At 43.4% G+C, this 15,446-nt stretch overlaps 1 protein-coding gene across 12 annotated transcripts in view; it reads right to left on the bottom strand.

Annotated features, from left to right (window-relative positions):
* Positions 1 to 15,446, bottom strand: part of MAPKAPK3 (MAPK activated protein kinase 3) — a 119,731-nt gene that overhangs the window by 15,246 nt on the left and 89,039 nt on the right. For all 12 annotated transcript variants that reach the window (XR_015274887.1, XR_015274886.1, XM_086845670.1 and 9 more), the window contains 3 exons: positions 3,458 to 3,597; positions 2,562 to 2,626; positions 399 to 478 (listed from right to left, as the gene is read on the bottom strand). Coding sequence is in view for 10 of the 12 variants with exons in the window: in XM_086845670.1 (XP_086701796.1) it covers positions 399 to 478; positions 2,562 to 2,626; positions 3,458 to 3,597 (285 nt within the window). In the remaining 2 variants the exon portion in view is untranslated. The remainder of the gene's footprint in view (positions 1 to 398; positions 479 to 2,561; positions 2,627 to 3,457; positions 3,598 to 15,446) is intronic.

Raw genomic sequence — 15,446 nt, 5'->3', positions numbered from 1 at the left:
TGCCTGGGTTTTTTTTTTTAATGCAGGTATGATACTGAAAGCAACTAATAACTAGCAAAGACTGTAAATAGAGGCATCTATAAGCTATAGGTTCACTTGAAGCAGTGCTATTTTCTTGCTAATTAATGGATTGCAAGTGGGCAGTACCTCTTTAACTAAGCATCTGACTATCATGAGATTTTTCTGCATTCCATACACAACTGGAAGGCATTAGCACACATGAATATTCCAACCTTGGACTAGTTGCAAACTAGTGAGCAAATCCTTTCTCACACTGGCAGAGGAACAGGAACACTTTGACCATCTGACTGCACTCCCAGTTCTGTTAAAAACACTGCTGCCCAGGATTTTTCCTTCCACAAGTTCTCTTCCCCAGCCCACACACCTTGGGCCCTCACCTTGACATCTCTGTGCGCAATGTTCATGGAGTGCAGGTACTGGATGGCTGTCCCAATGTCTCTCATTATTTCAGAGGCCTCTATAAATACAATTTTAGAGAAAGGTCACATTAACATTCCCACTGTAATTCAGAGACATGCTTGGGAATGCTTATGGCTTACAAACAGCTTGCTGGAACATGGGGCAAGCGTCAAGACTAGAGAAACCCTAAAATTAGCCCTAACAGCTGTGTTTTGGGTTTGCAGGCACCAAGCCCCCGACTGCCCGGCTGCTCAGTCTCCTCCTGAGCAGGCGTTGCAGCCCAGCAGCTCAGACTCCTCAGGAGCTTGGAAATTCGTGCTTTAATTTACCAAAAAAAGCAGCAAGAGCAGAGCAGGTACACAAGCAGCAACTGTTAAGTAAGGAGCCAGAACCAGCACCTTATCTCTAATTGTCCAGGACATGTCCTTGGTTGTTTGAGACAAAAATTTAACTTTCAGCTTCTAGTTCAGGGGTAGGAGGATGATCTATCATATTTTCTAAAAATAGAGCAAGATAACAATATAGTAATTTCAGGGTAGGTCACATCTTAATTCCTCACTGTCTTTAGAAGTTTTTCATCAGGAGGAAGAAAATCAACAGTTCTATTCAGCAAAGCCCAAACTGCCACCTTTGAAATAATACATTTCAAAAATTTAACATAGCCCCAATGGGAAATTCTAGTGGTGGAGCTGCCTTGCAACAGCAGTGCTCTGGGAGTCTGGAAGGGTTCATTTACACAGGGAGGGGTTTCAGCGCAGGGAGGAATGACATTCCCATGTGAGCTCTATATCACATCTCCATTGGCAGGGAAACAATGGAAACTTCAGCCTGATCCTCTGGGTTCTGCATAGGCAGAACTTGTACTGCAACCTGGAATCCTTTTTCACATGGCTCAAGACTGAAACTATACAATCTCAGACAAGGACAATCAGAATGCAGAAACACTTCTATTCTTTTTGGGGAAGCCCTGCACAACCTCTTCCTTCCTGGTCCTAATGGGAAGCTGTGGCTATGTAAACAGGCAGTGAACCTGGGGAATCCAGTGGCACAGGGTTCATTTACCTCAGGAAAGAATGAAGGTGGTTTTTCGTTTAACCAGGTGATTTCTGAATAAGTATTTATAATGTTATACAATGCTATATAATGTAGAAAAATAATGTTTTTAGTAGAGTGCAGTCACTAATGTTCATGGCACCCGTTTTCTCCCTGGATTTTGTATTTTAGAGAAGAACAACTAAAGTTTCTAAAAATGCTCATTTTCCCCTGCACAAGTCTCTTATAGGACTAAAGAGGATTCATCCTAGGCTAGGAAACACAGGAGAAGAAAACAGACTGGCCTCTACACTGGACCTGAAAAATGAGTCACAGTAATTTACAAGCCCAGGTGTATATTTTTCTGCTTCTAATCATTTTGTCAGGCCAATAGTTACAAACACTATTACCATACAAACATTAATGGTTTTACTCTGAGCAGCTCTTCTCTATGGTGAGGGGCAAGGAGAACCATGGCCAGGCAGACCTGTGGTTCTCTGTCAATAAAAAATAGCAAGGACAACAAAAATGGCAAGACTAGTCTAGTGCAAGCTCTGTTCCTGCCTTATGGCAGGGCTTTACACTTGCTCAGTCCCTTCTACAGACAGGCAGGTTTGTTTGCAGTGTGGTTAATAACACTTCCTTTCAAGTAGTGCTTTAAAACCCTTGAATAGGAGATGCTTCATCAGATGTGATTTGCTCATTATACTCATGACCTAACAGCGTGCAGTGATGCTGCTTGAGGGACAGCCAGAGAGAGAGAACAGCAGCAGCTGCATTGATCATGGCAGAGGTGGTCTGGCATGAGACCAGGGATCAGAGGAACAGATGCTCTCATGGTACAGGTATGAAAAAATGGAGTAGATTTGTAAAAAGGTTTTTCTCTAAATCTTCCACATTTTGCCTGAACTTGGCCAATTCTCATAATTCCTGGTTATCAGGAACTTTTTATAATCACTCTTAACACACAGTGGGATAATTAAGAATAATAATAGCATCAAACACCACCATAAATAAAATCAAAGAAAAATTCCTAAAAGGAAACATGGGACAGAAATGGAGAAAAAAAGTCTTTCACAAACTTTAGTTTTAAACTTGTGATGTTTCACCTCTCTCAGTGAAAGCTTGGTCTCCTCTCTCCTGGATCCTGCTAAACAGCTCTCCTCCCTCCATGCTGAAACAAAGAACACAAAAAAACACCACCTTATATTTGCAGAAAGGACAAAATTAACACCTGACTTGCATCCATATAATCTCATAGAACCACAGCAGGAACAGATAAAGATTACAGGCTGCCTCCTACACCAGTGCTTCCTAAACATCACACTCACATCAATGTGGAAAGCCATTCTGGTACGGCATAAATAGAAAACAAAATAAGACCAGGGAATTTTGATGCTTTCAGTTTAATCTACCTTGTCACAGGGAACATGACACACAAAGATGGGAAGTCAGATATGCCAGCACTGGGAGGTTGACAATAATCTTGTTTCATGTAAAGGACGGAGAGGAAGAAAAAGAAAGAAACAAAGACACCTAAAAGAATTATTAATTTATTCTCAGTGAAAAGGACAGTAACTGTGTTATTGGAGACTAGGGAGAGAATAGAGAAAGTAGAGTCAAAATAGTTATGACAGGACAGATCACATTTGGATCTTTGGATTTACATCTGGAAGTTGGAAGCTGATCACAACCAAAGCAGAACATACTGGTAGAGACACCTTTCAAAGGTGTACTAATCAGTCAATGCTTTAATGAGGACAATTGCTATGGATTACAACGCAAATTTATTTTCTGGTAAAGGTTCTTCATTCTTCCAGCACACAGGCTGAAGCCTTATCTTACATTTCCTTACCTGTTCCATAAATGGAACAAGAGATTTCCTGTGCAAACTAAAATTTTGCTGCTGAGAAATGCCCTAACTGCCATCTAAGCCAACACCTTCTTCCACTCCCTCCATCCCTCCAATGGCAGTGCCTGGTGAGGGGCTGCTGCTGGTCCCTACCATTCCATGACAATGAGCAGGCATCTCTTTCCATGATGGATATTCTCATACACATCCAGGACATGGACAATGTGAGGACAGCCCGAGGCTCGCCAGTGATACTCGACTTCCTGACGGGCTTTGGGGTTGTCATACAGGAGCTGTGGAGAAAGAGCAGAGAGCAAAGTGAGCGAGGCACCATCGTCCTGCTATCAACTGGCACCAACATGCACTGGGGCTCAGAGATGAGCCCCAGATCAGAAAACCTTTGCCAGCCAAAGGATGAGAATCCATCATGACATTTTCACCTTCTCTGGGCTGTCCAGTTAAGACTGAGGAATACAGAAACAATTGGTCCCTTGGAACTGGAAGGGCCTTGAATGACAGTAAGGAGGGAATTTGAATCTGAGATGGAGACAGGTCTATCTTACCCACTTCTGGATGGGAAATGGAAAATTTTTCTTACTTGTTTGCAAAACTTTTAAACAGAGAATCCCCCTACTAAGGACAATAACTCTCCCACCTGCCCCCAGCTGCTGGGACAAAATACTTCCAGATGGGTGCAGTGCAAATCCTGTAACTTAAGTGAGACTTCAAGCAATGAGGACTTTTACAGTGACTCTGAATGTGCTTCTTAAATACTACACACGCTTCTGACCCCACCAAGGTAAGAAAGGGACCTTTGGCTATCCAGATGCTTGAACTTTTTTCTGTCACATGCAAGGCCAGTTTATTTTAAAGGCACTGATCTCCATAAGGGCAGCAAGAGTTCATCCTTTCCTGATCCTGCAACCTCGTGCACAAGAAGTGCGTTCCTTCCTGTCTGAAGCACTGCTCTGTACCCGACACCACAACTGAGCTTTTGTGCAGTAGGGGCACATTGCTGAATCGTGCCTGTTCCTCTCTGCCTCAGCTCTCCAGACACCACTAACACTTTGTGACAGAGACTCCCTTTACTGCACGTTTGTGCAGCTCCTGCACAATACAGCTGTGATCTGAGCTTGATACTTTATGCCCCATGGTAATAATCATGGTGATGATGGAGCAGCAACAAAACTGATGCTATATAAAACATTGTTAAATGTAGTGAAACAGAATAAAAAACAAGCAAAGAACAATCACCTCTGATATATTCGTGTTACAAAAGGCCCACAACAACTATGGGGGAACTTTTTTCAGACAGGCAAATAAAAAGTATCATTGCTGCACTATTAGGCCTTAGCATGAAGCTCTTTCTGCTCACATTTGCTATCAGGTTCCAGTGAAAACACAACTGCATGAAAATTCCTGAAAGCAAGAATTAACATGTAACCTGTCATTAGGGACTGATGAATCAGAGCAGGAAACTGAAATTGTTTCCATCCAATAGCCAACTTAAGCCACAAATGGTGTCACAGGCACCTTCAATATAGGCAAACACATTTTTTAAAGGTCACAGGAAGACACAAATTCAGTTTTCTTTATTGACTTCAATACAGACAATTTACATCACTGGGAAAAAAATCTCACACCTCTTTGCTGCTTCAGCATCCCTTTCAGCAGAGCAGACACGGTAACATGGCAGGAAAGGTCTGCAGCCCTTCATACAATGCTGGGGAAGTGCTCAGGAACGACTGGAAAGACGGTAAATGCTTCTCTTCCAGGCCGGGAACAGGAAAAGGGTGACAGCTACTCCTCTACTGAGTGCACATTTTGGTTTTTCTGTGAAGCATGGGAAGGTTGCAGGAGGGCACAAGTGGGCTCAGGAGGGCAGCTGGCTCTGTAGCTGAATGTGCAGGAACCCCACACCGTGCCCATCCCGGGCCCCAAAGCTTCTGCACAGCACCAGATTTACAGTAGAGCGAGGGGCTGGAGGAACTTTCTGGCCAAGTTCATTGCCCTGGCAGCCAACCTCCTTCTGCACGGCTGTCATTCTGCAGCCACAGCACCCCCTTTAGAGATCACTATCCGCCTCTTCCTTCCTGCTCCAGCCCGGCTATGGCCTCATTTCCAACACAAATAACTTCCTAAAGAAAGAGATGGCTCCTATTTGGACAAAGAGCCCACTAGTGAGTCCAAGTGCGGTTGCTTTGCTTCTTTCAGCCATCAGCCCATTCAGCAGCCTTTCCTTCACAGCCACTGTGTTCTAGCTCAGTAGGACTGTCCATCAGAATTTTCCCCTCTGCCCTTCTGAGTCTGGGCTGTTGCCTAGCGGTCTCTTCAAAAGTTAATTAAATTATGTGTGCCACAATAAAGCCCAAACACCCTCAAGACTAACCAGGCCTCACAGTGTTTATTGCTTGGATATTACTGGATTAATGCCACTTCTGAGCAGGACACTTCCAAAAACTCCTCCTGTATCCTGTGCTACTGATCAGACATTCCCATTCTCTATACTAATGTAACTGCACTATCATCTGTGTCTATTGTGCTTGCACAGTGCAGAGATGCTGTTTTTCAGGTTTGTACCAAGTGCTTATGAAAATTGTTTCAGAGAATTGAATTCTCACTCTCTGAAGAGCTTTTACTTGGCATTTTGATGCACACAAGGATGCTGCAGTTTCTTTTCTCCACCCTTCATGTAAGTTTTGTACACTTCTTCGTGCCAAGATTGAATGTACTCATGTCAAGATGACACCTGGAGGAGCAGAGAAAGGGAAATTCAAAAATAAAGAGCAGATACACATACCAAGTAACATCTGATATACCAACCAACTGTTAACCTTTGAATTTCTCCTTCTGAACTTCAAAAATAAATGAAATCTTCTCTTTATGTCTAAAACTGGAAGGCAGAACTGTACCTTTTAAGACATTTCAGAGACCCAGACATTTCTAAAATGAAAGCCGTGTAGGGTTGAAAGCACCAATTTCTGAAAAATTTAGGTGATGAAGTCTAAAATTTTAGACTTGTGATTAAATATCACAAACTTGCAAAGAACCCAAATGGATATTTTGCCATCTTTCTGAGCCCAAAGAGTGACTGTACTTCTCTTGCTGCAATAGCTTTGATAAGATTTCAACAGGTTCCCTGAGACTGTACAAAAGTGCAGAGATAGTTGTGAACAAACCCAGAATTTCAGATCAGGTTTCCAGTGCTGCTGGTTTGGGGAAAGAGCAGCTTTGGAAACATGAGCCCCCAGTCACTGCCCTAAAGTTCCCTTGGGGTTCAGCTGAGTCACAGCATGTCACGATAGGCTGGGGGCAGGATCATGAACCAGCCCAATTTCAAAAGCACACAAACCTCAAGAGAAATGCTCCATCTCCCAGTTTCTCATGAGACCAGATGGCACAAAGCACAGCAGCCCTTGCACAACTCCACGAGCATGTGGTCAGACAACACAGTTTGCACCTGGAGCTGCTCAGTGCAAAATTGGAATTTTGCTGGTGCCCAGTGTCAGCAAACCACTGCCTAAAAGCAGCAGATGAAGCAGGAAGGTCACCAAAAACAGGGGTGATGGATGGAAGGCAAGAAAGCACAGGATGTGATCCACACAACTGTCCTCAATATCTGAAAAAGCTGGAGAAAAGAGCAGCACAGTGGGAGTGTTCAGGCTGTTCCTGAGGAACAACAGGGCAGATGCCAGCAGACACTCCAGGATGTGCTGCCAGTTCAGGGTCTGGGCAGTGCAAGGAGGCCTGAACTCTTATTCTGGGGCATTGGCCTAACTCGGGTTTGGGAGCACCTGCCAAACAAATTCTAAACTGCAGTTTGGAAGGCTGGCTCTGTGCAATTTCTTCCTGTGCAGAACTTGATAGAAAGAAAGAAAAAAAGAAAAAAAAAAAAAAAAGGAGGCCCAAAAAGTGACACAGTATCTTCTAATTGCTTTTCCATTGATTCAGTGTGGTGTACACAAGGAAGGACAGCAGGAACCCATACTTTAATGGTCTGATCTATACAGGAAATAACCCCTGGGCTCCAGGGAGTGGCAAGTGATCTGGACTCTGAAACTGTAACAACTGAGAGAGATGGGCACGGCTAGGGAACAGGCTGAGGAGAGGAAACAACCACTTCAGTGACTTTCTCCTTAATATTACTGCCAGATTACACAGATTCCTGTCAGACCTGCTATCTGCTCCCTACATAGGAGATTAAGACCTCCACTATGCTTTTTTTATTTATTTTAAATGTCAGCAGTTCTTCCCAGTTCCAAACAGGTGCTGTGCTTGGATTAGAGGTGTTACAGGCTCAGTTCTCATCTACTCCGTGTAGATGAGAAAAACAACATCTGACACTGCAACCATGTCTTATATACACCAATTCCAGGATCTGAACTCCACAAGACAATCAGTTTTATATGCTATCTTCCTCACAGGAAGGCTTCCCATTATTAAAACAGAAATGAAACCCGTAGAAATTCTCAGTCCTAAGGGTCCTCAGCACACAATACTGACATACAGGCACTTGTATCAAGCTTATTTACGTTTCTAGCTGGGAAATAAAAGGTCTAAGGGGCTAAATGTAGCAATATTTTGCTTGCTTTCTTCTTTGTATCTGGCTGAAACAAAAATGCTGAATCCTACAAATAAGCCTTGGGAAGTGAACTCACGCTGATGCACAGAACCTGACACCATTTGCAGCAGAGCAGTTCTTCCAGCCTCTCTCTATTCAAGAGGGGTTGATGGCAAAAAGAAGCTTGGATAATGTTTCTTTCATTCCCTCCCTCCCCTATGCTACTAAAAGAAAAGGGAGAAAAAAAAAAAGAAAAAAGAAATAAGAAAAAAGAGCTAACGGTATGGCTTTGGATGTTTTGTCTTTTATTACATCCTGATTATTTCCAATATATCTTTTAATTGAATGTTGACAATCTTCATCTGTTTCCAGGTCTCTTCAGAAGGGATAAAGCCATCCTTTGTCTTAGAACACTCAAGGAATTGAAATGATGGTTTCCTTCCTCACACATCAGCAGTGCCCATCAGTTGAGCTGCAACACAAACCACGTGTGTGCCTGCAATGGGGAATCCACTCCTGCAAATCTCCAAGAAAGCACCAATTTTTCTCTTTAAAATGAAAACAATACAACACACTTCTGCTTGAATTATTTAGTACTGAAGCATCAGTCTACAGCTAAGGGCTAAAAGCAGGGCAGGGACAGGTAGAGGGTCATCTGTAAACCTTCCAGTTTTCTGCTGTTGTTTCAAATCCAGATTAGGCTGTTGGAAACAGCTTAAAACCTCCTCTGCTTGGAGGCTTCATTGAAACAAAGTGTCACCCCGATTCCTGCAGAGCTGTCCAAGAGCTGGCATTCCCTGGCCTCTCCATGGGGGCTCAGACAGACAGCCATTCCCTAAAGTGGGCTTTTCCAAGCTAATAATAGGAACAACAGTAAAGTAGCACAATTTGCCATCACTCCTGCCTCCAGTATCGAATCCTTTCCCTCAGCCTACTGAGTGTCAGGGTTGTACTGCCTGCACTGAGGGACCCTTCTCTACCCACATCTTGCCTCCACTCTTCCAGTCTCTACTCAGCTAATCCTGCAAATGGCAAAAGCTGCTGCAGATCTCTGGGACCTTGCCAGCACAAGTCAAAGTGCAAAGGACTCGGGGAGGATTCTCTGCATGTGGAGTCAGAGCTATGCTGAAACCAGCTCCCTGCTGACACACATGACTTCAAATTCCTTACACACATTTGAAAGGAAAAACAGGAGAAAAGAGTAGAATGGACAAAGATAAAAAGAACAGGTTAACAGAGTTGGTTTTTTTCCCTATGGATTTGAGCAGTGGACATACAGCAAGTCTGCTGAAGAACTTTTCTCACTCCTTCTTCTCCATCCCTAGAGAGCACACACCACATAAATATTATTTTGCTCCAAGCCTCTCTCCTGCAGTGAATCAACCAGGTCTCTCAAAAATAACTTTGGTGTGGTTTCTGAATTTTATTTATTGTAGCTGTACTCTAGTCACCACCAGGCACTCGCTATGACTCTACAAGCTGAGGTAAATAAATGAGACATAGCACTATTAATGCTCTAATTACACATGCAACTAGCCATTCACTCTGCAAAGGTCAGCTGTCTTTGCTCATAAATGTTAGTGGAGATACAGGGAATGCAACTGAAATGGCAAAGCTGGGGGCCAGGATACATTTCAAAGGTATCTCCTTGCACACGTGAGGTTGGCATAAAAGGAAGCACAGAAATGAGCCAAAATGCCCACAAAGAAAAGTGACTTTCCTGATAGCCTGATAATCTTACATGAATATGTTTGAACTGCAGTGCCAAACATATGCAACTGTACATTCAATACCATGGGGTATATAGAGATATAAATAAAAACCATGTATTTTTCTAGAACCATAATATTACTCTGTATTTTAATACTGTGCTTGTTCTGTGTGGATGGAAAAATATTCCTACTGGCACTGCAAGATTCCAGCTATTCTCAGTTGTGACAGCTACAAACCAGCTGCATGTGGCTTCTCTTGTATTCAAAACACTGCAAATGGATTTTAGAAGAAAAATAAATCACCAACAGCTACTAACATTCTGCTACTAGACAGGAACATCCTCAAACACTTGTTTATACAAGAAGGCCTAGAAGTCAGCTTCTCTCTCTACCTTCTCCTGATGACAATTTCTACCACAAAATGCTGTTTAGCCAGCACTGAGAACTGCATTTAACACCTGCAGTCAATATTTAGCAGATGGGGAGACCTGCTGTAAAGCCCTTTCCAAAACCCAGACACGCTAATCTGTGATTAAAATAATCTCTAGATCTGCCACTATTTTCACTCTTCCTAAATTTCCAAATTGAGGAAGAGGAAATCATAATTTTCAGCTGGGATTTAAATATTTCTTACCTTATATATTCACTCAAGTGTCTGATACAATGTTTGCCTTTGAAAAGGGAAAGAAAAAAGGAGAAAAAAAACCAAACCTAAACAAAACAAACAAACAAAAAAACAACAAAAAAACCCTCAACACAAACTTCACTTCTGCCAGCCATAAATTCATAAATTCTGATAACGAGGAGTCAGCTGACTTGGCTTCAGTAGTTTATATACCTCAATCCTTGCCTGAGCAAAATGGACCTTGCCTGTGAAACTTTGCTGTGTAAGAAAATTCCAGCAGTAGAAAATCCCATGGCACTTCCTCACATCTTCAGCTAATCAAACTTTCCCTCTGCTATAACTTTAGCTATTCATAGAACACTAAAGTAAATTCAAGGCTACAGTCTTGATCTTCCAGATGTTTAGGATCTTTATGCCTTGAATCAAAGCAAATAAAGGATCACTTAAAACTTTGAGATGTACCCTATAGCAAACACTTTTGACACCTGCCATAGTGAAATCTCCCACAATGAGGACACGTCCTGCCTGTCCAGGACTCAGAGCTGTCTTGGGGCCAGTTTGAGACTGAGACACAGATTTCCACAACAGCTGTTTGTATTTTCTGAAGTGCCAGTTGTATTTCCTTACCTTTGGCATTGTTCTGTGCAATGCCTGTGACACAGCAATACATCCAGAATACACCAGCAATTTTGTGGCCATGAAATGGGCTGGAACATGTCTGCCAGGATGTGACCCCCTCACATGCTTCCCAATACTGACAGCTACAGATCCTAAGATCCATTTTAACCAGCCCTAATCCCACCACTTTCCAATAATATGTTATCCCACATAATTTCTGTTATATTTTGCTATATTTTTATCTTACAACTCTGTTTTTCTTTAATAAACCCAAAACTCCTCTAACTAGTAGTAACATTCTACACACATTTTCCACAGAAAGAAGGGGAAAGAGCAAATACAGATGTTATTCCGAGTGCTCTAATTTCAGTTCTAGCTGCCATCACTACACCTGTACTGCTGTGTGGGACAGCAGGGCAGTGATACCAACATCAGTAAGCCATGACATAGCTTTGCTGGAGCAGGATGTGGCAGAAGGCACTGAGAAAATCTAAGTCTGATGTTCTCTTTCCTGGTCTTCACACTAATCAGCAGTATGAAAATTAACACAGATATGATAATACTATACAAAGTAAAAGCAGAAATTAGGAACACGTTTAATCTCATTAACCACAGATAACAGTAGCTCTGAGAGAAACCTGAGCTGTTCCCCAGCCTTTCTCTGTATTTTTTGCATGTGTGACTACAGTCATGAAGATTAAATCACTCAAGAACCCCCAAGAAGGCTTTAACAGAGGCTCTTTGGGTTGCCTGCTGGATTCCTGCTGTGGCCATTTGCCATGTGTCTGTTTTTTCACCTTTCTCTGCGCCTCAGCCTCATTTTGGGACAGCTAACACTTCAGTGAGCTTCCCCTGATACCTGCAGCTCTGTTCTCCTCCACAGCCCCAGCATTTGGCAGAGAAATTCAGAACGAAGATACTGTCCTGTCATCCCACTGCCCACACACCTAAACTCCTTTTAGCTGACTTCCCATCCCCTTCCACATGAATTTCAGGCTGCCATCCATGCATGCAAAGCTTGGCAATATCCCACCTCAGGCCAGCTCTTTCTCAGACAGAGCTGTTCCTCCTCGACATCTCCTTCCTTTACACCCACATTTGTGCATTCTGTCGCATGACCAAGCAGTGTCTCTCTCCTGCTGCATCGTCTGTCTCAAGTATTCCTAAATCATCCAAAGAACCCAGAAATAAACAAAAAACCTCTCAAATCTTCCTTCTCCTATTCCATGGGGATCATCTACTTTGTTTAAGCATTACCTTAAAGGGGGGACTTGCTAAATCCCTGACACCAGTGGCACTGACAGCAACTCCACCTCACGTCTCTTGCAGCAGAGATACTGAGATTTGACCCAGTTCTTGGGAATCTGACTGGAGTGACTCTGGCCAGTGCAACATCAAACATTCAATCCTAAAAGCTGTCAACTGTGACAACTTAACTCATCTGCAAAAATAAAACAAACCCCTAAAGCCTTCAGCAAGGACATGTGTAAGATTTCTTTAGTGCTTCAAATCACTGCTATATGTTTTCACACTCATGTCTGTGCAAGCTCTGCCATAGGCGTTTTCCAGCAAAGATCTGTATCTGTTTCTAAGGCACAACTCAGTACATAGCTCTGTGGATGAAAGCTTAATGGTCCTCCAGGCATAAAGATCCCTGGAACTGCTTATTGTGTACAGCCATGACAGAGAATAGTGTGACTGTGAACAGAAACAAAACTCTGCGGCATTCAGCAGAGCTAGAAATGCAAAGGAAGCCATTAAGAGAAAAAGTAGATTGTTCTCCCAAGACTTCTTGTCCTTATTTTGTCTGAATATATGTTCTAAAGCTAAGTAAATCAGTACACAGGAAAGGCAAGGAAAGAAAAGAAAAATACTCCAGGAGGAGGGGGAATTCAACAGATGGAATCAACACAGGCAAGTGACACTGCAGTAAAACTGTTATTTATGTTATAATTCTCATTGATGGCTTTTGCTGGGTGCACTGGCTCAGCCACCCCTGGTTACAGCTCTGCTTTGCCACAATGGCAGCAGAATCCAGCAGGACTTTCCTTTCAAGCCCCACAGCACACTCCTGGAGCAGCTAATGCCTTACAGAACTCATTATTTGATTAAGTACTCTTTAATATCCACAATACTGGAAAACACTTCTTAGAACACAGCTGGGATCTGCCAGTTCATACACAGCCATATACTCCTTCACACTTCCTTTCAGAAACCTTAAACACCCTGCCAGCCACCATGAATCAAGATCCCCTCACCAGGTAAATGCTCCATCCTTCTAACTCACAGCCTCCTGACCACAGCTCCCCTTTTCCATCCAAAGCTAGCATCTGCCCAGCCCATCCAGGCTCCCACCCTGACTGTCTGAGCACCCAAGCTCTGGAGACTCTCCAGGAACTCCTGTTCCTGGCGAGTCACAGCTCCCAGCTACTCCAGGCAAGCTGACTTTACTCCCCCAGTGATCCCAAGGGAAGGGAAAATCTTTCCATTTTGCTGCCCACTTTATTTCAGTTTTTAGCCACCTTTCCTCCTCTAAAGATTCTCCCTATACCAGGATATGCTGTGGAGCAAGAGGTGTGAGCAGAGGGCTCCTTCCCCAACGTCCATGTTCCATTTCTTTGACAGAGGTTAGAGAGGAATGGTTCACGTTCCCTGCAATAAGCTGACAGGAAGCAATCAGACACCACAAAGGTAGAACAGAGCAGCTTAAATGTAAGGGTGTTTTTTTGCCAAAATCAAGAGCATTTCCTTCACATTCCTGAATAATTTCCTCTCTCCCCCTGCCTTGTGTTGGCTGTAGATGAAAAAGGAAGAGGAGGAGGATCTCAGGAATATTTGGAAGTCTGATGTTTTGATGTCTCGTCTAAATCAGCATCATGCTGAGAGGACTGCACAGGGGTCAGAAAAATGAGATGTAGCAAAAGCACTGCTGAAAACCAAGAAACATTCCAGGAATTAGATCCTTTTCATCTTTCCAAGCTGAAGCATATCCCTTTCCCTTCCTTAAGGCACTGTCCTTCCCCTCCTCTCCCTGCAGCAGTAGCTGCCTGTGGTACACTGCAATGTTGGCTCACTTCCACAAGTCAGCGTGTCTGAGACAGAGTCTGGGTTGAGGCAGGGGAGGAGGGAGTGACAAAGCTGGGGCAACAGAAAAGGGACTCAGGAGTCACCTGCCTGCTTCAAACTAACATCAGTACCCTGGAAACAGCTGCCCCATGGAAGTGTTCCTGACTCCTGAGGTGATGCTTTCACAGAAGCAATGTGTGTCCATCCAGTCTCGTTCTCCTGGATGTGACCCACCAGGGAAACAGGAAAACAGATTGTCCGAGCGTGCAGCTGCTCCAACACTTCACAGCAGGCAGTGGCAAGGGGAGAAGGCACTCAGCCATGGTGCTCTTCCTTCTGGTTGGAAAGACAGATCCCCAGGTGGAGATTGCATGGGTAAGGGGAATTTGCAGATTTTGAACATCATGCCATGCCCCAGATCTGGATGACACCTGCTTAATATGCAGGATTTTGTCCAAGACCTGTCAGGTGGTGGTAATTTCAACTTCTGTGGGCTAATCCTCCTCCCATCACCAAAAATGCTTTATGTTTATTTATATATGGCCATGTAACACTTTCCCAAGCGGGAGCTGCTTTGAAAACCTTTAGAAACCATTTCTTGATCCATTTTCACCATTTCATAACCAAGGGAGGGGGTTATTTGTTTGTAAGTTTAGAAACACATTTGACCCTCCTGCCCCACATCAGTCTAATGGAAGTTACAAGGGCTGCTCACAACCAGCAGGGAACCAGCTCCAAAGAGCATCCTAGTGTCCCTGCCACCACAGGCTTCTCCACTCCCAGCTCTGTTTTGGGTGACGAAGAAGAATCCTTGAAGGTCTAGGGAAAGAACATCAAGACAGTGATACATTGTTCTCATCACAACTGTGCAGACTGAGCTCAACCAGGTCATCAAATGCAATCCCTTTCAAAACACTTCTTAATACTAAATGATGATATCAACTATTGCAGGATCTGGAGACATTTTTCAAACCTTAATGCATTAAAACTCAAAACTCCTGAAGTCTCAGTTTCTTCTTAGAAGTGACTATTCTAAACTAAGAGGCTGTGATATTTTGAACATTGGGGGGTGCTCTGCCAGAATTCATAATTATCTGTATTTCCAACTGCAAGATTAGAACTAATTTTGTCAAAACTAGAAGTTTCCACATGAAAATATACAGCAGATTGGTAGGAAAGCATTCCTAGGTCCTGGACAGAACCACCATGGAAAACCACCAAGAGACCCTGGATTTCCAGATCAGATAACGCACAGCCAAATTCCTATTAAGTCTGGCTGAAGAAATCTACTTCCAGATCCTTGCTCTACCTGAATTAAATGAGGGTCTTCCACTTCACCACCTGAGTCCCTCCAGCTCTTACAGAGAACTCTTTGCATGCCTACAGTGTCTCCCAGCTGTCACACCTGAAACACAAGGTGGCAAAATAGGGACATAGCCCTGAATTCCTCAGAGTCCAGCTGAGGGGGAACCACTGTCTATTTTGGGAAGGGTATGGCTATTCTCACTTCTTGTGAGGAGTTTTAAAAATTCCTGGGTGCTTCTTAGTGTGGGGGATACA

The sequence above is a fragment of the Cyanistes caeruleus genome, chromosome 11 (genome assembly GCF_971803275.1).
Source record: "Cyanistes caeruleus chromosome 11, bCyaCae1.hap1.1, whole genome shotgun sequence".
NCBI classification, from domain to species: domain Eukaryota; kingdom Metazoa; phylum Chordata; class Aves; order Passeriformes; family Paridae; genus Cyanistes; species Cyanistes caeruleus.
This window is presented reverse-complemented; position numbering and strand designations above follow the sequence as displayed.